Source organism: Python bivittatus, unplaced genomic scaffold (assembly GCF_059951505.1).
Source record: "Python bivittatus isolate LINGU-HERP-01145 unplaced genomic scaffold, Pbiv_v1 ctg000590_np1212, whole genome shotgun sequence".
Classification (NCBI taxonomy): domain Eukaryota; kingdom Metazoa; phylum Chordata; class Lepidosauria; order Squamata; family Pythonidae; genus Python; species Python bivittatus.
The window spans coordinates 17,949,995-17,972,754 of NW_028277086.1; the positions used below are offsets into that span (position 1 = coordinate 17,949,995).

General features: G+C 39.8%; 1 protein-coding gene across 1 annotated transcript; it reads left to right on the top strand.

The window, feature by feature from the left end:
- The first annotated feature begins 5,289 nt into the window (after positions 1 to 5,289).
- Positions 5,290 to 13,482, top strand: KCNV1 (potassium voltage-gated channel modifier subfamily V member 1). Its single transcript, XM_088148692.1, has 3 exons — positions 5,290 to 5,790; positions 8,267 to 8,793; positions 12,663 to 13,482. Exons 1-3 carry the CDS (start codon positions 5,309 to 5,311, stop codon positions 13,172 to 13,174), a joined length of 1,521 nt encoding a protein of 506 aa, XP_088004818.1. The 5' UTR covers positions 5,290 to 5,308; the 3' UTR covers positions 13,175 to 13,482.
- Positions 13,483 to 22,760: the final 9,278 nt, after the last annotated feature.

Consider the following 22,760-nt stretch of genomic DNA (forward strand, 5'->3'; position numbering starts at 1 on the left):
CTTACAGCACAGCCTAGAAACACACAGTTGTAAAGGAATGTGGAGCCCATTTCTGCCAGCTACACAGTTCAGTGTAGGAACTTGCCCTTTCAAGGGCACTACACATCCCTTGCAATCTGCAATAGGCTCATTCAGGTACTCACTTGTGAAGACCTCAAATTGGATAAAGAATAGATTGTGTGCACAGACCCATCTTCACCAGGCATTACTCAGGCCAGAGGTCTGAAGAGGAATATTTGCATTACCTGAAATCCAACAGCAATAGCATTCTACACAATCCAGAACGTAAATAAAGCACAGTCCTGGATCACACTAGACCCATCGCTGTACCCATAACTCTTCAATTCTCTGGCTGGGGAATTCTGGGAGTTGAAGTCCAGATATCTTAAACTTGCCAAGGTTGAGAAACACTGGTCTAGAACATACTGATCCATCCATACCAATGGTGGTCTAGAAAGCAGGGCACAAATGGTTTTTCAAAATTCTCCACCAAATTTTCAAGTGGAAAAATGGGTGAAGAAGTCACCTGAATTTCTCCAGGTAAGTAGCATTTTTTTCATTCTTTTTTTTTTTTTCCAAATGCAGGATTGTCCCTTAACAATGACAGGATCATCATACCTGAAAAAGCTCCAAAGGATGTCATTCCTGTGGACTAAACAGAGGCATGAGAAGATGGGAGGCTGCAGACCACTGGATAGGTGACTGGACAAGGAAAGACAGGACATTCACACACACACACACACACACACACACACACCTTGAACACTTAACAACAAAATAAGCCCTAGAAAAACCACTCTTCATCCATGAGAATTTCACAGTAATTATATTCCCTTTTGAAAGAATGTCAAAAAACGATTTTCTTTTCATGGAATGAAATGAGAACCGGTAGAAAAAGAATACAGAAGAATATCTGTACCTGGCACTAAAAACTTTTAATGACTGCCAATTCTCAAGCAGAGCTATGTCCGCCGACTTGATGGCAGCAGCTTGTGAAAAAGCCTTTTGAAGCACTATGGGATAAAATTACTTCAAATTCATAACTGTTAGGCTTAAATGAACAATTATGCAGCTCCCTGGCTTGAATTATTAGACTCGCATTATTGGAAGAACAAAAATTGCAGCAAGTTGTCCCACATTGCCAGCAGGTGTGATGCAGGTGCAGTGGGTCTCGTCCTTATCTAGATTTGTCTGAGTCCCTGGAATCAGGTACCCCCCACACGGTCTCAGTGACATCCAAGACCTGTAACTGTCATTTATCATTGGTCCCTCTGAACAAGAGCTCCGTGTCTTGGAAGGTTCTAGATCAGTGTTTGTCAACCTTGGCAACTTTAAGATGGGTGAACTTCAACTCCCAGAATTCCCCAGCCAGCATGCTGGCTGGGGAATTCTGGGAGTTGAAGTTCACCCATCTTAAAGTTGCCAAGGTTGACAAACACTGTCCCAGATCGTACTAGTGCTCCCCATGCTAACAGCTGGATTCAACTACACTAAAATGGGGTTCGTTTCTGGTTCAGTGTGTGGCCTGAACGCTAATACTTACGAAGATTTCTTTTCTTGTCGTTTGGCCTTACCTGTGATGCGGCCTCCGCAATTGTACCTCGTTAGCCCAGCGTTGAGCACGTTGTGGGAACCCGCTCGCGACTGCAAGCGCTTGTACGTTCGATGACCGCATCGTCTGACTCGCAACAAGGCGACTTCCTAGACCGTGTTTCTAAAACCGCCTGCAGGGCTTTCTGTCCGAGGGGGCTCGCTCGCATTTCATCCCCCGCCCTTCCAGGCAAGGGGCTCTCAGCGCAGGGTCTTCCCAGGAAGCGGGGCGTGTTAAAGCCCCTCCCGCTCCCTCGGAGCGGGGCTCGCGTTTGCTGACGTGATCAGCCCCGCCGTTCCATCGGAACGCAGCTCTCCAAGTTGAGAGTGGAGGGGTCGGCGGTGCCAAGCGTGCGCCCGGAGGAGCGCTCTGGAAGCCAGCGGGAAAGGCAAGATTTCTGCCTTTCGGAAGGGCGGGGAAAAGCGAGCCGGGCAAAGCAGCAGCAGCAGCCGCTTAATTGCAGCAGCCCAGATGTGCTGGGCAGTAGGCAGCGAAGCAGGTAAGTTGGGCGTCCCGTTGCGCTTCTCAGCTCTGGATGGGAAAGCGCGCCGTAGTTGGAATAAAAATTACTCTCTTTCTCTTTCTCTTTCTCTTCTTTTCTTCTTTCCCTCTCTCTCTCTCTTTCTCTTCCTTCCTTCCCTCCCTCCCTCTTCTTTTTCTTCCCTCTTACTCTCTATGGTGCTTCAGATATTTACTTTTTTCATGTCTCAGTTATTCGTATTAGACTGACAGTGGCACGCCATAGAGTGCTCAGTGTTGTTCACTGCTGGGAAAAAATGCAATCCCATATCACTGTAGCATTCTCTGGACTCTAGCACCACTTTTTTAGAGTCCTTCAACATCAGTTTAAAGCAACTTCTGGCACATTTAAAACAATGGAATTGATGCATTTTTTTTCCCAGACTGAATTCCCCTTTGCATGCTTGCAAAGCCTTAAGGTCAGGGGAATGTGCTTCCTAGGAAACATGCACAGGACTTTGCCATCTCTGGATCGATATGGACTTATGCAACCAGAGGCAGTAGATGATTGTGCTGTTGCCTGGGATAAAACTGTGGTACTCTGTGGAGATCAGTTATTAGTCTTTATTTTTTAAAAAATCAACACAACTTATTCCATTACTTTCTTTTACCTATAATTATAATTAATGGATATGATTAAAAGTTGCATTAATGGAAATATACATTATTTACATTATTTTTGTTAAGCATCTAATAGGTGCTTCTAACTGATAAACCGTCTAATACTGCAAGACATATTAAAGCTCACTGAAACAATGGCTTGCAATTACAACATGCACAAAAGGAGATGGAGAATTGAAGTACTAATTAAAAATAAATGAGCCAATTTTACCAGCACCCTTAATGTAAATGCAAACTCTTCCTGGAGCAGTAACGATCACTTACATGATCCTATTCACATTACACATAAGTGAGCCCCACTATGTTCAGAAGGACTTACTCTCCAGTAAGTGAGCATAGAGCTGCAGTCTAAATGTTCAGTTAAGTTTCATGGAAAGGAAACTGTTCTTATTATAGAGGAAGCATAATACGTTCTAAGTTAGATAAATGGTCAATGCCACTGTTTAACTATGTTCCAGCCATTTTAAACGGAGTGATAGATATATAGTGATTTGAGTAATTATTCAGTGTCATACCACGTGATTTTTTCAGTAGTATGTTAAGGGAAACAGCCCACAAATTCCATCTCATGAGTAATTTCAATTTGCAGACCTCATGGCTTAAAACAACGAGCCTAATTTTTGGAGTTGCTTGTTTCTTCCTTATCCCCCCCTCCCCCTTTTTAATGGCATTGTGCCTGATGAAGAGTTCTCAAGAACTCAAAAATAGTCACACCACCATTTGGGTTGAACCCAACTATGACTTTTAGATTCCATACTCCTCCTCAGTCAAGGGTATGATTGCTGCAATCAAGGGTATGATTACTTTTTATAATTTAGAAAATATCTGTTATTCAGAATAATAATCAGGGTAACAGTTGTCCATTTTGGTTAGACAAGGAATAACCAACTGAAGATACCTTTTTTCTAAATGCCAGCATGACCTGCAATATGGAAGACAGGTGATGGTTGAATTAGTGCTGGTCATTTGCCAGGGAAAGCTATGTAAAAAGCTGATTGCAAATGTAAAAGAGAACAATTCAGATGAAAGAAAGTATTTCCAGAGGTGTAGAAAGTGACATTACTTAAAACAACCTCAGCGTCTGTCAACAAAAGCCCCATTGAGAACACATCAAATGATTTCAACTGGTGATGAAGTGAGTAGTGATCCATTGGGCTTGCTTTCTCCATCATTTTATACATTCCATTCATATTTTATGTGTTAGATTTAGATCTGGAATCTGGGAAAGAAAAAGGAGGTTTTCAAACCATGGCAGATGAGGACCAGATGGGCATTTCAGCCATATCTCTTAAGTGAGGCACCACCCCATTCATTAGGGAGACTCTGAGAAAGAAATCAAACAGCCCACACAAGTTCTGCCTTGACGTATTCACTAATAAATGAAGACTGAATTATACTTGTCTAGTTTCCAAGAGTCTGTATTCTCACCCCCCCCCTTTTTTTTTTCTGGCATTAAACCTGAATAGTGAGAGTCTGTGAATCTAGCTTCCTTGGTCATGTGCTGCTGTTAGGGACTTGACATTCTTCTATCTTCCAGCAGGATCTCAAGATGACATATATGGTATATTTCCCATTTTTCCTCACAATGGTTGTTTGAGGTGGGTTGGACTGACAATTAATCAGTATCCCAGAGTCACCTAGTGAACTTTCAGGGGCGGACGTGAATTTGAATCCAAGAATCCCCTGAGTTGAATGTCTACAGTTGGGGTCTAACTGTGTAGGCTTCCTATATGATTTAGAACAGTCTTGCCAGGCACCCTCCAGATGGTTGCACCCAATGCAGTATGTTTTTATAGATGACCTTTTCAACAGCCCTGGAAATTGGGAAGTGATGAGGGAAAGTGCTGAAAATGAGAAAAATCTGGGGTTTAAAACCACAGATGACCTTTTCAGCAACACTGAAAATGAGAAAAAAGGCACAGAAAAAAATAGCTAAATCTGTGGTTTAAACCACACATTTTTAAAAAATATTTTCAGTACTGCTGAAAAGGTCATCATAAGAAATACTTATATCTGGTTGCCTAGAGCTCCATGCCTGGTTTCAAATCTCTGTATCCTATGCCAAGCACACCAAAATTCTGCATCTACAACAATCAGGCTCAGAAATCTGATTATTATATATTTCTTTAAACCTTAGCTTTCCCACATTAAATATATCCTCAGACTTAAAATTATCACAAGCTGCTTCTATGGGGGGAACAAAGACATGGAGGTTGTAAAAGATCCATACTCTAGTCCACCTGGTGCCATCCAGATGTGTTGGACTTCACCACCAGATGGGCAAAGATTGGTGACATGGTGCTTGAATTTTTGGTTTACTTCTATGATTTATTTTCATAATCATTCTAAAAACAAAACAAACCTTGAAGTTCTCATAGTTCTGTATTACGTGCCAGATTCCATAATTATGCAATGCAATGATGAATGAAAATAATACCTACAGTCCTGATCCTTAGGATATTTGGAGAAAATAAGAAAAAAGACCATTTTAATTTGTTCCCTTAGCTTCAGAATGGGCTTTCATCATTAACTTACACTTTACTCTAGGAGACCAAAAGCTGCTGCTGGAGCTGAAGGATGAAGTCACCCCCTTGCTGCTTGTCCCTTTCTTCTGGGACATCTGGAGAGGAATTAGGTGAGGGCACATCCTTTGATTCTCTGGAATCCAGTGTCTTCTGTAGTGAGGAGGGGCCAGGATCCTTACTACAGCACGTAGCTCCATCCTTGGACTGCATCACCATCAACGTTGGAGGTGCCCGCTTTGTGCTCTCCCAGAAGAAGCTTTGTTGCTATCCAGACACTCGGCTGGGCAAGCTAGCAATAATGGTTTCAGCTGCCCGGGATGTTGCCTCCAGCCTCTTGGAACTCTGTGATGATGCCAACTTGGTGGAGAATGAATATTTTTTTGATCGGAGCTCTCAGGCATTTAGTTATATCCATAACTATTACCAAACTGGCAAGCTACATGTAATGGATCAGCTGTGTGCACTTTCCTTCCTGCAAGAGATCCAGTATTGGGGGCTGGATGAGCTCATGATTGATTCCTGCTGCAGGGACAGGTGAGCAATTTGGGGGCAGAAATCTATCAGGGTGGCTTAGTTAATTTGGTTGTAGGATGGTGTAAAGGCAAGGTTATCACAAATGAGAGAAACATATATGAGGTGGTTGGTTCAGCACAGACTCCTCCTCCCTGGATAACACAACAACAGGAGTGTTACATATGTAATGAGTTAGTGATAATGGAAATGGAAGCAATAAATACAAAATAAGGGATAGCAGATTAGTCAAGTTCAACCCTTCAGGTTTGCTAATGAATAGAGACTGAAGAATGCTAGTTAAGCCTAGAGCCCTGTGTTGGGAAGATATACAATTTTTTTGTAATAGATACAGGTGTTTTGTTTTTTGTTTTGTTTTTAAGTGTGGTGGTGGATGAACCTGGGAATGTTAAATAAAATCTTAGTGATTTTGCTGAGAAATAATTTTACCCTGCTCTACCACTATTAACTTTCAACAGGGAAAAAGGTAGCCCACACAATTCCACAGGGCACACTGGGGATAAGGAAAGCTGGATCATGAAGAAAAGTGCTTGTACATTTTGCCACATGCTATATAGTAAAACGGGTGGAGAATCTCTGATACACCAATCTGGCCCACAGGTCATCAGCTATAATGAAAAATGCCTAGATCATGTTACAGAGTTCTTCACCAACCTTGCCTTTTAGTAGTTGAATATGTAATATTTTAAGGATTATAGAGAGTCATTTTGGGCTAGTGGTTATAGGCATTGGTCTAGAAACCAGGAAACCATGAGTTCTAGTCTTCTAAGCTGGGCCAGTCACTCTCTCTCAGCCCTAGGAAGAAGGCAATGGCAAACCACTTCTGAAAATGTTGCCAGGAAAACTGCATGATTTGTCCATGTAGTTGCCAGGAGTCAAAGGGACCTACACCCAAAGGATGATACAGTTCATTCTGATATCAAGCATTATTGTATTGGGCTGCTGGCATGGAACTGTAATTATGATTCAAGTTCTTGACAATCTGTAGTGAGTTGTGAGAAATACGTATTCTCAAACTAGAAAAATTGGAGATTAAAGTAGTCCAGAAGTGATAATCTGCAACTCTTGGGTCACATAAATCTTCACCCTAATTTCAGAAGTCCTTTGCCATCAAGCAATTCAAATATTTGGTAACAGCAATCTGTCCCTTTAGTCCAATTCACTACTGGCATGTATTATGGCCCCGTCAGTTTTCTCTTGGGACTATATGGTTCTTGCTGCGAAAAGGGATGCTCACCACTAAGTAAAATTGTGCTGACATTGAACTTGGATTTTGCAAACTACATCCATCCTTGTCCTATCCTCTTCCAAAAATATCAAAGTTAATTCTTACATTTCATTCTCCACATGTTTCAATTATTTATTTGAAAGAACTACTATTTGTTTAAGCAGACATTTCACATGGCTCACTATAATAATATATGGGTGAATTAAAACCAAATCCACAAATACAATAAACAGCTATTGGAAAATACCAGCATTATAAAAAAAAAAAATCAATGTTGATATTTCCAAAAATAGTAACACACAAACCCAAAGAAACCAAAGTGAAGTCACAAAAATGTTACTAAGATTCAGTGAACGTCCTCTGAAAAGCAAAGCTCCCACTGTTGGGCTGAGTGTGTTAAAGCAAAATTGGATATTTGGCAGAGATATTGGCTTAGTAATGATCATCCTTCATTCCAACTCTGAAAGTCACACAATGGTATAGTGTTAGTTTATAGCAACTCAGTTTTTACTTCTCATTGAAATTATTCCACATTAATCTTCATCAGAATTCTCCTGTACAAGAATAGTTTGCAATAATAATGTTAGATCCGAAATTGCATATATAGTATGGGTGAAGAAGGGCTTCCCACACTTTCTTTCTCAATTGGGTGTTGTATCTTCCTCCCTCACATCATTTTCAGTGGTATTGTGGAGCATCCTGTGTTACAAAGCATATGATATCTGTACTTATTTGCATAGGTGAGTTAATTTTGAATTAAAGCCCCTTGTTTCTTCTCTTACCAAGATTTGATAACATTCTTTGATGACTCTCAAATGGGACCTGGCTGTATCAGTCAACCATAGAGGTACCTTAGCTATCCATTCTCTTTTGCAATTCAACTATATAATATATAACCTACCATCCCACCAGCTATTCAATTTGGGTATGCTGTTGCTTGGGAATTTTCTCTCTTCCCATTCTCCCTCTAAAACTCATATTGGAAGTTACTGGTTCTCTCTTCAGGACCTCTGAACATTCTGCCTCTTTGCTGGCTGACTCTGCTTATAATGGGGAAAGGGGTCATTTGGGAGAGATAATCTAGTTTCATTTCCAAAAATAATCTTGGCCCAATTGTCTCCCACCCATTAACAGGCACTAGTAACAATGCCTACCAGGGAAATTCAGAAATAACTATCTCAAAATGTTTTCCATTGATTTTACATATTGACTTCCAGTCGTGTAATATTAATGGCTGACTGCCCTACACAGGTACTTCAGGAGGAAAGAACTGAGTGAAGCCTTGGATATCAAGAAAGATGCTGAAGAATTGGATGCCCAAGATGAGGAAGAGGATTTCTCTGGAAGTCTGTGTTCTGCCACCAGACAAAAGCTTTGGGAAGTCTTAGAAAAACCTGCATCTTCTGTAGCTGCCAGGACGTTTGGCACTATCTCCATGGCTTTTGTTATCATTTCGATTGCCAACATGGCTCTGATTTCAGTGGAATTGACCTGGCTGCCAGCCCAGCTACTCGACATCCTGGAGTATGTGTGCATTGCCTGGTTCACCGGAGAATTTCTGTTACGCTTCCTCTGTGCACGGAATCGTTGCCGCTTCTTAAAGAACGTAGCAAATGTCATAGACCTTCTGGCCATTTTGCCCTTCTACATCACACTGTTAGTGGAGAGCTTGCGGGGCGAACACAGCTCCCAGGAGTTGGAAAACATGGGACGTATTGTGCAGGTGCTGAGGCTGCTGAGGGGTCTGCGCATGCTGAAGTTAGGCAGGCATTCAACAGGTAAGTCCACGTGGTGTGAGAGCCTCCCAAGAAGTCCTCATCCTGCTTGGAGGACTTCAGGGAAGGGGGGATTGAATTAAAAAACTGAATTACAAATGGGTAGGACACCCCCAAATATGCTTGTATTTGTACTACTCAAACCCACTACTCAGTTTTGCCTTTTCACCAGGATAGGCAGTGATGCATTATTTTATTTTTTTTCCCCAATTTCTAATGACTTTATCGGAAGAGTGAGGCTGGAATTTTCAAACTGGTTTGGAGGTGGTTTTTTTGTGAGGCCAGGCTGAGTTGGAGGTTCCCTCAAAGGTTTAACTTAACTGTTTTTAGTGGAAATAGGTTTCCATCCTAAAATCAAGTCTTCAGATTAGAGGAACTATGGAGGGTGCAAGTCTCAGCTGGCACACCTGTTTTTTTCTCCAACTTTATTCCCAAGACAAGGAAGAAGTCTTAACTAGCTGGGATGTTGTCAGTAAAGATCAAGAGTCACAAGCATCCTGCTGCTCAACCCCAAAAGGGTTTGAACAGCGTGGGTATTTAGAAAGCATGCTTGCAACCATTTGAGCTTTTTGCAGTCATTTGATTTGGGGAACGTTTGCCAAAGACTCAGTGGTTTGCAATCATCTTAAGTCAGCTCCCTTTTTTCCCCCTTCCTCAGAACATAATGGCTTATTTTAGGGAGGGTAAGTAACAGCAGAAGATGCATCTTTTCCATCCAAGGATTAGGATTCAGATTACCAAAAGTGAACGAGAATGAACAAATGAGATATAATGACAATGGCCCTTCAGAATTAAAGGCAGAAGTCTTTCTCTAACCACAGCTGGCCACCTGTTCCTTCTAACTGGCCTTTCTGTGTGCAAAACATGTTCCTGCCTTTGATCTCTGATCTCTCCCCAGGTATTTTCCACAGCTGTGTCATCTTCCTTGTTTCTTTGCTTCTAGGATAATGAGTGCCAATGAGTCTGAGGTAGACCTCTTTGCCAGAAAAAACATAGTGCCTTTCCAGCAGGAGTATCCTTGGTCTAGCTGCCAGCAGCATTCTCACAAGTTAAGTAGGCAAATTTGGTGGCCTACTTAATTTGGCAAGCCAATTTGATGTAGGGGCTAAAGGCACCAGACTAGAAACTAGGGGACTATGAGCAATACTCCTGCCTTAGGAACAAAGCTGGCTGGGGAACTCTGGGCCAGGCAATTTTTTCAGTCCTAGGAAGAAGGCACGGGCAAGCCATTTCCCAAAAAGTTGCCAAGAAAATAGCAGGGACTTGTCCAGGCAGTAGCTAGGAATCAAGACTGACTCACCCATCCTCACAAAAAAGCCCCCCTTAACTTGGCACCCTATGGGCCTACATGGGTGAACCGTCTCTCACCAAGTAATTCTTGGGACATTTCAGGAATTCTCTGAGCTACATTGCATGATAGAAGCTGAACCCAGTCCTGTAGTTCTGAGGGTTGATGTGGAGTTAAACTTTCAAAAATATAAGAATCAGCAGATTTAGCAAATCTGTTTCTCGATACCATAACTGTGGCATGGATTCACTGTGGAATTCTTCTTTGTTCAGGAAAAAAGTATCCCTAAATATACAAAATTAGTATGTTAGGCAAAATTATGGCCTAGATCCCTGGCATCTTGTTTCCTCTGTGCAAGGATTTTTACTTGGTTTGGTTTGGTTTTCTTTTTGACATGCAGGAGCCTATCTCTAAAATATCCCTTTGTTGAATTGAGAGGACTGAACTTGTTGGCGTTTTAAAAGACCTTTGCCACACTTCAGTTTCTTTTTTCGTACAAGGTTTTAAGTATTGGTTGTTCAAATTTAATTTTTAATTATAACGTTAATATTTTATTCTGTTTTATGCTTTTCTTGTAAACCATCATGAGACTATAACAGCTGGTAGTATAAATATTTGAAAATAAAGTCACATATAGTCTAAAAGATGAACCCAAAATTTATATTAATATAATATCTGTTGTTTGAGCTTTTAACCTATTCTAAAATGTGAGTGGTTTTGCTGAAACTCATTCTGGATTAATCTTTTATTACATTTATACTACTATAATTTTTTGCTAGTTTCAGTACCAGTTTCAGTGATCACAGCTAGTAGATTCAAAAAGCTTCCTCAGATTGATCCACTATTACATAGTCATCATTTTCTCAAGTGGAAAGACATTCCAGTCAAGAATGTCCAAGTTTAGCTCCTTTTGCTTGAAAGAGTAATCAGCCCTAAGGTGTCTGCAATACCTCACTATAGGTCTGGAATGGATAGACATGGATAGACATTTTGGCCCATGTTCATATTTAAACCAATGTGAAGATGGATATCCTGAGGAGACATCATAGGTGCAAGTTCAGATGGCAGGCCTTATCCCCTATTTGCATGGAGCATTTTTTTTCTTTTTTATAATGCCCAAGGAAGGTTATTCTCACTTGGTTATCAAATAACCATGCATGGATAAAAATTTATTCTTGTGAGAACAGAGCTATCCATGAATGGGGAGATTGGTTAAGTAGATCCTTGTCTCTTCTTCTCCTTTCCTGCAGGCTATCAGGCTCTTACTGGGAAGACTTAAATGGCAAAAAGAAAAATGGGGAGATTACTATCGAAGCAGTAGCTCTTATCAACTTCTGGATAAATTCCAAGCCAATAAACTACTGTAAATATGAGCCAACAGTATGATCCCACTATTAAAGGGCAAATGAAAATGCAGATTATGCAAAAGTATTTGCATTAAGATAGGACGAAATTGTTTCCCCTTGAGCACTCTTTGATGCCTACGTATAATAAAGGCTGAATCTGTTTTTCTGCTTCAACTATTAAAGCAGAATGGTGGGGACTGACTTCAGCAATGTCAAGGAAATGGTACCCTGGCCTTCTGCAGGTCATTTGATAATTTTGAGACATCTTGGGTCTTGTGGGCCTACTCTCTTATTAAGCACTGAGTGAGAACAATAAGATGAATACCAGCAATAGAATTGTTTTGTTTTAGGAATTTGAAGGTGACTTGTATTTTTATTGTTTGAGTAAAAGAATGGTAGATTTCTTTGTCATTAACCATTGACTTTTGCCATTTTTCTTATATCAGTTGTATAGTTTAAAAAAAGTCTGATATATATTTAAGGTTAAAGTTCATATATACATTTAAAGTGATGTATATATGAATGTGTATGATTTTAAAAGTTATAAAAAGCTTACTATTAGCTTTTGGTTTTCTTTTCTGAGAAGATGTTAAATCTTCCATCTAAGAGCCAATGACAAAGCACTTTTTCTGACTTTATCAGGTTCATGAATCTTAATGTTTTCACATAATAAAGCAACCAGCAACTGTAAGGTAATAATTTCAGTGAACTCTTTTTAACAGAGCTTCAACTCTGAAATAAGCTGCCTAGCATAGTTGTGGAGTCACATATTAAGAAGGGTTTCAGTTATGTAAAGAGCTGCCTTATGCAATCTGATGTGTGGACTTCAACTCCAGAATTTCTTAGCCAGCATCACCATTGCTAAGAATTCTGGATGTTGAAGTCCTTACTACTGGAGGGCATCCAAGTTCGAGAAGCTTAGGACTGTCATTGAGTTTAAGACAACAGTTATTTGATAGGATGATAAAATGGATACTTTACATCATACTTCTCCAACTTGACATCCATAGATGTGTCAAGTCTACAATTCCCAGAATTCCTAGCCAGGTTGGAGAAGGGTAATGTAAAAACCCAATATATCTGGAGGAATCCAAATTAGAGAAGACACTCTTACATTCAGTGCTTAATGGAAAAGACAACTCGATATTAAGGCCTCATCTTCCCACCCCTGTTTCATTGCTCAAGAAGAAAGACAGTAAGAGGATATCTTGCTAACTATAATCTTGTTTATGTTTCAGGTTTACGTTCCCTTGGGATGACCATTGCACAGTGCTATGAAGAGGTTGGCATGCTTCTCCTTTTCCTCTCTGTGGGCATCTCCATCTTTTCCACAGTAGAATACTTTGCTGAGCAAGGTGTCCATGGCACAACCTTCACGAGTGTGCCTTGTGCTTGGTGGTGGGCTACCACCTCCATGACAACAGTTGGCTATGGAGACATTAGGCCAGACACAACAATTGGCAAGGTTGTGGCCTTTATGTGCATATTATCTGGAATATTAGTCCTAGCTTTACCAATTGCCATCATCAATGATCGCTTTTCTGCCTGCTATTTTACCCTGAAGATAAAGGAAGCTGCCCTCCGCCAGCGTGAAGCCCTAAAGAGGCTCACAAAGAATATGTCGAGTGACTCTAATATCAACATTAATTTGCGAGATGTATATGCTCGAAGTGTAATGGATGTGTTGAGGTTTAAAAGCCGAGAAAGAACAAGTACTAGGAGCAGTGGTGGCGATGAGTTTTGGTTTTGAAAATGCATACATTGATACATACACACACACACACACACACACACACAAATAAGAGTATGAGAGATGCCTAAGGTGTTGGCTTTAATAACAGCAATGAATGCAAGGTTAATGGTTTTTTATTTTCCCCCTTGCAAATCTGCTTATCTAAGTTGCTGAGCATATGAACAACTAACATAGTCCAAAGGTGTATTAAAAAGTGAAAAACTCTCAGGGTACATAAATGCAAATTCTCTTTAACATTTACATCTTTCATTAGAAAAGAATGGGGAAATCTATCCCAGTGGATTAATATTCAACTCTTTGGCTGTAACCCTTTTACGTTCATTCCAGTATGAAAAAAATAAAAGATTAACAACATGAACATGTGTATTACTGCATTGGTATGAAATTAAAATAAAATAATAAAGCAAATATCTTCTAAAGGCAGTAGAAGTCAACCACTGACAACCAGTGTATTCTAGAAGCCGTAGTAGAGGATATAGCAAAAGAACGCTTATGAAGATGTCAACATTGTCTACATGGCAATTCTTGTTTTGCTTCAACAAAATACTTGGCCCAGCAGAGGTAAGACTATTTGTGATGACCCAATTCTCCATGGCATAATACATTTTGGGTTACTGCATGAGCGGTAATCTCTCCTGGCTACTGGAAGTGTGGAAGATCCCAGAAGCAAATAAAACGATCCAGTAGCTTTGCTTCTCTCTAGCAACAAGAGAGGACAGTGCTGTATTGCTTCATTTTGTTTTATTTTTTATCTATTATTACATTTCATAAAGCAACTTTGAATGAAAATACCATTCACGGCATTATGAATGCTTTACCCAACTCTTAATTTTCTGTACAACACAGAAAAAAAGCTAAGGAATGTTGCAATTTGTATGTTGACCTTTCCACCATATTACTGATCTTTACAGGATATCAACAGTACCTGTCCCTTTAGGTGGGGGCATGCTCTATTTCAATATATACTGTTTGCTTAAGCTTCAGGTGAGTTGGCCAAGGACACCCGTATACATTCTCATTCAGAAGGGCTGCTCTTTGATAATGTACTTTTGAATTCCTGATCTCACTATGAGAATTACAGCTTAAGTCTAGGATTAGCTGCTAAAATCTCAAACTCATAATGTTCAACCACCTGTGCTTCACAAATAAATGCATGTAGGTTTTAACACACCAAATGAGGTGCATGAAGATACGTGTCTGTCTGTTTAGATAGGGATCAGAAACGGCAATTCTGAAAGGAGCTGCATGATTTTTCAAATAGTAAGTCAGATCTAAAATGTGTGAATGGAAAGACTCCAGTCACTCATGGAAAGCACTAAGATCCAATAGAAGGCGGTTCTGATAGAAAAGATGCAGTTTCCCCAAAAAATCTTAAGCAGCTTTTTAAGTAGCTTTTGATAGCATCTCAAAGAAGGTTGTTCCTGCTGGATCACAGTGTTGTGTCCCAGTGACTGCCCAGTGAATGAGTTTGCCCGCTGTAAGCCAAAACCAAACACATTGTGCGATTGGGCCTGTTCAACCAACATTTCCCTCCTAATGCTGTTAAGAATCCATAGATTAGATACAGGACCAGAAAGAGAAAAAGCGACATGTTGTCTCTCCATTCTTCACTAAGTCAAGCCACTAATCTTACACTACATAAGTAATCTTCTTTTCCTCCTGTACATTCCAGATACATTCTTGGTCTGAAAGGAAACAGCCTCTAAAAGCATTGGAAGCTGCTCCTTATAGTGATGTTGAATGTTATGCGTGCTTTTGATACAGTGGTTCTTACTAATGGCAAGCCCTTAGAAAGTCTTGGTGCTGATCAATGGTGTGAACAGGAGGCAATTGCTTTTTCGGTGTGGTTTCCATGTCATCAAGACACTTCCTACTGAGTCTTCTGCTGTATGACTGATGACTGCTTTCAGCACCACATCACCATTTCTATGTTACACAAATGCGGGCTGGCACTGAGTCAGTGGTATCATCTGCTGGCATTTCCATTCCAAAAGCTCTGGCACAGATTGTTGCTTGGTTTCAACTCTGCATATCAGGATGGTGTCAGCACAGTTGCATCCATAAATTCATGCTGCCTTCTGGAGCTCCTGATGGCGAGGACACAAATAGGATTGTACAACACACCTGAAGTAAAAGTAAAAAAGAACAGTGAGCAAAATCTTCCTTTTTTCTTTAAGTGGAAACATATGACCATCTGGGAAATCTTTAATTCAGACAACTAGGAATTGAAACAAAATGCTGCAATATCACCTCACCCTGTAACACTGCAGTGAGCAACTGTGGGCCTGGAGTCCTTGTGGCCCTTCAGTTCCTTTTTGGGGGCCTGTTGGAGCCCGTCTGATCATGACTGCTGAAAGCTGACAGTAGGTTTTCCTGCAGTTTTTGTGTCATGACATGATGGATTAATAATTCTTTGATTAGTAATCTGCAAGTAATAATTGAATAAGTTGCAGCATTTGTAATTATGGAGAGGAAGGAAGTTATCTATGTCATGAGTGTCATGGAATATGCCAGGGCAAATTTTAAACACATAGAAACAAGGAGTCACTCCCCTTTCTGATGTGAGTGTGACTGGGTGAAGTGACGATGCAATTTCCTTGATTTTGGCTCTGCATATTATATAAACCCAGCAAATTGGATTTATTTAGTAAACTACAGTATGGGTAAACAAGCTGTAACTTAGCACAATACACAAGCCTGGTCTTACTAGTTGACTGTAGCACAGGCCCCAGCATTCTAAGCTTGCACCAATGACATTTGATGGCAAAACCACTTATTTTCAGTTGTGCAATTTTTCTGCTTTTTTGGGTGGTGGGGGGGGGCAAAATTAATGGAGGACTTTAGGAAATGAACTGCTTTTATTCCTACCCTTAAATCCTTCCCCAAACTATGAAAAGTAGCCAAAATAATGTTCTAACCAAAAAACAGTGGTATGTTCCTGGCTCATTCTTTAAAGAGTGCATCTGGCTAAAAATGGAGATGAAATGCCTCCAGTTCCCATTTCCATTTTTAAATTCTCCCCCCAAATTTCCCCTCCCTGCAAAACAAGCCAAAAAAAAAATCATCCTGGCCATTTCCTGTAACATAAAGAGGTCCTTCTGTGGCTCAGCTTTGGAAGATGAATTCTGACTTCTGACTCCTCACACATGGCTGTCCCACATTTTAATTGAACCTTCTTCCTCAGCACCCTCCAGTCATATTGGGATTACAAGTTCCAGAATTCCCAGCCACTAAGTCCAGCCTTTTGACCAGGACTACATGCTCCATCTAATGCACCTTTGTTTGGTTCAATACTGTTTTGTCATTAAAACAATACAAGGAAAAAAGAACCCTGACAAAGAAATAGAAGCAAATGAAATTAAATTCTATAACTTACAGAGGTTTTACTATAAAAGTCCACTTGACTTTAATTAGACTGTCCTTTTATAGGTGCAATCTGTTTTTTAAAAATATCTGTATATCTAACATTCTCTTTTTACCCATTTTTAAGAATATAATGTTCAGTTGCATGATACATAACATCAGCAGGATCAAAACAACGGTCACAACATAAGCCATACTGCTTCCGTATGTATGAAGAGTCATCGAATCATAGAACGACATTGGTGGAAAGAGCTGTTTAGACCACTTGTTTGAGGCAGGATGAAAAATCAAAACATTTCAGGCAGATGGCTATCCAGTCTCAGCTTGGACACATCTGGGCAAAGAGAGGCCCATTACAACTCTGGATAATTGGTGCCACTGTTGAAATGTGCTTATTTTTAGGAAGATTTTTCTTTTCTTTTCAAATGGAATCTGCCTTCTTCTAGATTAAATTCAGTCTTCTGTGTCTTGCATTCCAGGATAATAGAAAATAAGTCTTGTTCGCCTTCTGTGTGACACCCCTTCAGCTATTTAAAGACAACTCTTATTCTCCACACTCCAACCCCTACTGCATCTTCTTAAGACTAAACCCTTCCAGTTCCCTGAATATTATCATGGAGCTCAACAGAAGTACTTGGCCTAAATGGCTGTTTTGGGGTGATCTGGCAATTATTTACAATGGACAGAGCCAGCAAAAGACTGTATCATCTTGTAGTGGCAGATGTTCACATTCCCTTGGGGGCCCACTGCTGACTGGAAGCATTAACTGGCCTTACTTTTCTCTGATGTGGTTACTGTTCCTTTGTCTCTCCAAGTATTTTGATCTTCTTCTTCTGGGTCATGTTACAGGCAGGGCACAGAGAGCGTGTGCAAGACATGGCTGAGTAGCGACTGTGTCCATAAAATTGTCCTCTCAAGGAAGGAGAATTGATTGAAGGTGCTAAAGCAGCCCTTCTGCTACCATCAGTATTGATAAACAAGTCAGTTCACAGTATCTAACTCGTGACCCAGCAATCTTTTTTCTGTCTTGATTCCTAAAATACTGTACAGGTAGTCCCCAGTTTAAGAGCGAGTTCCATTCCTAAGGTCTGTCCTTAAGTCGAATTTGTATGTAAGCCAGAACAGTATTATTGTATGTGCAGAGAGGGCATGTTATGGGTTCTGTTGCTGAGGGAGCTACATTTGGCAGGCCCCAGGTGGTGGGTCTTTTCTCCTATGGCACCTGCACTGTGGAATCTTCTCCCCACTCCCCCACCCAAGGTGAGGCTGGCCTCGTCATTGTTGAGCTTCCACAGGTCCCTTAAGACCTGGTTATACCAGCAGGCCTGGGGACCCCAGGGACGGGGGAATTAGTGAGGTGGCTCCCTTATTTTTAACATCCCTTTATTCTCTGTTTTATTTTGCTTTTTATATTTTTAATATATTTATTGACTGCTTTTAGCTTTGTTGTACACCGGCCAGAATCACCTGTGATGAGATGGGCGGCTATATAAATTGGTTTAATAAATAAATAAGTAGTATTGTGTAATTAACTTGAACCATTGGGTATTTGACTTGAACCATTGTGTATTTAACTCAAATTTTGCTACAATAGGCTCCCTTCTTAACTATGGGTCATCCTTAAACCAGGCATTCTTACCTGGGGACTACCTGTATATGGTAGTGTTGTCCAAACTTGGCCACTTTAAGATAAGTGGACTTCAACTCTGGGAGTTGAAGTCCACTCATCTTAAAGTGGCCAGATTTGGACAACACTGGTATATGGCATTGGTCTTGAGAATCCCAGGAAAGATACTGTGCCACAGCACTCAGATCTTTCTACATCTAATCCCATAGCATTATACAGCATGTGGCATTTTACCTCCCAAAAGGTAATTGAATAAAAAATAGTTGCATATTCTGAGTAGGCCAAGAGTACTCTGTACAACTAATCTGCCAATTATTTGGCTAGCATGCACCTTGTGCTTTCTTAAGATACATTTACTCCTCAGTGTCCATTCAGCTGTGATTATATAGGAAGGTCATGCACATATTTAAAGAGTGCAGAAAAAAGGCAGCTTATATTAAGAATAACATTTGTATTCATCCAAAAACACAGCAGATTTGAACTACATCAACTGATTTGTGGAGGGAGGGAGGGAGGAAGGAAGGAAGGAAGGAAGGAAGGAAGGAAGGAAGGAAGGAAGGGAGGGAGGGAGGGAGGGAGGGAGTTGGGAAATTACTAGAAATGTCTAGTTTAGTTTGCACCAAACAGACTAGCAACAATATAGCTTGATGTTTATTTATTAAACGTCAGCAGACATCAAAAATATTTAACTGGCAAAAATGGGGCAAAAAGCAGACAAGGAAGACATGAACAGGCTACCATTTACATTATCTACACCTCTATCTACATCAAAAGGCACAGAACTTTCCAGGGGTGCTGGAAATAATACTGTGGGTAATTAGCATGGATAGTCCCAAAGGGTGTGGCCTTTACCTATTTCAGCCTTAAGCCTTCTGTGTACATAATGCCCACCAGATAAAGATGGAAACTGGGCCATCAGGTGATCCCTCCTCTTTTCTGCACCACAAAGAAAATAAGTTGGTGGATGGGAGGGAGGGAGATTCCATAGGTATTTCCATGTTGTTCCTTAGTTCCTTAGCAATCATAAAAAAGAGGTTTGCTCTTGCCTTATTCTAGGATACATTTTTTGCTGGAGTGTCTGCAGGGCGTGGTCAATAAAGTCAAGATGGCGGCCATGACAATGCAATTGTAGCTGTGCCTATGTGTTGCATGTGCAACACACATAAAAAACAGATGGAGCTTCAGTCGCGTTCTTGTTGCTGCCTTCTTGACCTTTTTTACGATATCTTGCAGACATCCCTGCCTTTTTTGACTTCCCAGCCTTACTTCCCACTCTGGAATTTGCTATAAACTTCCAGATCTAACCTGATCTAACCCCACTTATCTTTTTCAAGTACAACCAATATCAGCTTGATGCCATACCTGCTAAATATTTTGGAATTCCTATAATTCATAGCCAACATAGTTTTTCTTTCTTTCTTTTTTCCCCCAGTAAATTTTAATTATCCTCCTCTGAAGCCAGACCCTTACACCCAGCCTGAAAGGAGGAAAAAACCTAAGGAATTCTGTAATCCCTACAAAATCCCTTGAAGGACTATATAAGGAGGTGCTAAAGGCATTGTCATCAGCTATCCCCTTGGCTTGGTATATAATTTGTATTTTCAATCTAGCATCACAGAATCTTATATTTATTATGTAAATAGGCTTTGAAATAGTAATAATGTTATCATCATCTAGTCTGGTACTGAACGAATCTGTCTGGATTTAAATGGCTCATTTTCCACTAGAAATAGAAATATTTCAATAGAAAGTTCAAAAGGCAATGAAGGCAATTAATTTGCTTCAAAATACATTTACCTTTCCATTACCTTGCAACTAAAAAACAAACAGTTGGTTTCCAGGTCATTTTAATGAGCCCTAAATAGAAATTGTGGGAAATATGAATTCATCCAAAATCTGTAATGCGATTTATGTAAATGGACAACAGCAGTTAAAAGCATACACAGTATCCAAAATGGTTTCCAATTACTTTGGAATATAATTGTCATAAGAAGAGAGCTCCAAAGGAAAGACAGACCATTATATAGAATGTGCCAGATGGAATACTTACAGTACCATAACAGAAATGGCAAATGAAATAATTGAACAGAAAGCAAGAATAATGAAGTTAAATGTAATGGTGCATTTGTTTATGTTTATTGATCTGCAAAGAAGCGAGCATTTTGATTTCTTCAGGAACAAGAGGAGAATGAATCAGAATCATCTTCCTATTTGGAACTGTTATTCTTACTTTCACGACAGTAAGGTAGGTTTCAGTCAGTATGAAGATCATTTAACCAACGACAGTGTGTTGAATAGGATATGAGAGTTTTGTATCCTCCTCTAAATAAACAGTTTAGCATTTTGAAGGTACACCATTACCACTCCGTTGCTCCCTTCAAGGCAGAAGAAGCCTGGACATTTAGAAGGTTATCCTTTGTTTCTGTTCTCCACCACTCCCAAAGTTTCTTCTGTTCTTCCATCTCAGGACTTTATATTACTACCTTAGACTCCTACTGAAATCTCAGAGTCACCCAAAACTTCCAGGTATACTTCCTGGGTTCACTGCTGTGAGGTTATTCAATATTCTTGATGTTACAATCTTCCAAACTTGGTCCAAGTACTAGACATTTTTATTTCAAGCGTTGACAATCTATGTTTGCCTAGGGCTGTAGACGATCCCTGTTTGCCTAGAACTATTCACAAAATGGAAAACACATTTTGTTTTGAGCTGTTCCATCAAAATGTTTCAAGTTGTAAGAGGATAAAAGAATCAAAACATTTTGAGTGTTCTGACAATAAATCACAATGAGAATTAAGAACAACGTTCTTGATCCTCTGTTTTGCCCCATAGTTCTGTAAGAGTAAACGGGTAGCAGTCTATGAGGATTGCGACTACCCTGCCAACTTTAAATACAAACAGATGATTTTTAAACATTTTGGAAAACATTAGAATAAATGGAAACACAACTCTGATCTCACCCACTGAAAAATCTGTTATTTTTTAATAGAATATGTTATCAGAACCACCACCATTCTTCTTATTTCAATGAGAAGTCCTTTCAATTATTTAAATAAAACCTGTGGCACTGAGCCAATACATTAACAGAAGAAAAGAGGTAATGTCGTTAACATTTCTTTCAAGTAACACATTTTTCAGCCTGAAAACAAAAATATCCAGACACCCAGATACAGATTATACTTCCATTCCTGAGGTTTTCTTAATGTTATGAATTTTTACTTTTAAAAAAAAATCATACTCTTGGTTAATTTTTCTTTTGGTACTGCAATTGCAATTACTTTGCAAAATCAAGATTATGTACCATATCCAGCTTGTCTTTTTTTGGTCTACCTATCTGCTAGGTGCAAACACAACAAAGGGAAACATGTGGCCTGTTGCTAATATTTTTGCTTGCTGAAGGGCTGAACACTAGCTGCAACAAAGAAAGTGATTTGCTGGTGTTCTTCACTGCCTGAACATTAAAATAATAAAATGTAAGAACATGTATAGAGTGAATGCAGAACCAAAGCTTAACAAATCAGTCAAACCAACAGTCTTTGCTTTTTAAAATGTTTCGTGAAAATTCAACATCAGCAAGACATGAAATCATAGCTCAATACACCAATTAAACTACTTCATGGCATTAAATTTGTATGAGAGAGAGAGATGAGTCCTGCTCATAATTTCCTCTTAAATCATAAGGGCTCAGACAGAACATGTAGCTGTACATGATGGATGATGGCATTGCTACCTCCCTAAGTATGCTTATGTACTCAGTCCTCATCTTAAATCACATCCTATGGGTCATGCTCTTAGGCTCAGAAGCCCAGCTGGACTCAGGCGATACAATTCAAAGCAACCCTTTCTGTTACCTTGAATTCTCCTGGCCTGTGACTATAATACTTTTACCATCTGAAAGTTCCAGATTGCCATTGTGTCTACACTTTTTCATAACGCAGGAGTCTTGGACTTCAAAATGAGTAACGCTCTTCAAGTTCAAAATTAGCAAGGATCTAAGGAATTACTTGACTCCAGCTTTCTTAAGGTTTCAGTTGAGCATGGATAGGTGCTAGAACAGTAGTTCTTATATTGAATGTTAACCCAGTTTGTGTCCTCATTTGTGCACAGTAATGTGTGAAGAAAACTATTAGGTAGATAATGGAACAGAAAAACAGTTATCCTTAGCAAAGTTGAGAGACAAAAGCAGAAGACAAAGGTAAAGGTGGATGAACGTTTATCTTAAGAGCACAGCCCTGGCAAAAAATAATTGAGAAAGTGTTTAGCACCCCCTTTTTCTTGGGCCTTTTCAAAAGTGAAATCACTTTCATTTGTGTGTGTGGACGGTGAGAAAATTCCAGCTAAAGCCACAGAGGAAAGACATGTTTGTAAAAAAACATAAGCATACAGATGATAGGAGACTGGAGACAGGAGACTCCTGTCATGAAAAGAAAAAGTAGGTGTTAACATCATTCATCAGAGGCTGAAGGCCATACATTAGATATATGCTTGCATTTAGTAAATTTCCTTTTACACAACACTTGAAATAATTCAAATTAACCCTTTCATTCTGTCTTGTGGCCTTCCTTATTACAAATTCAGTTTCTACCATTTAT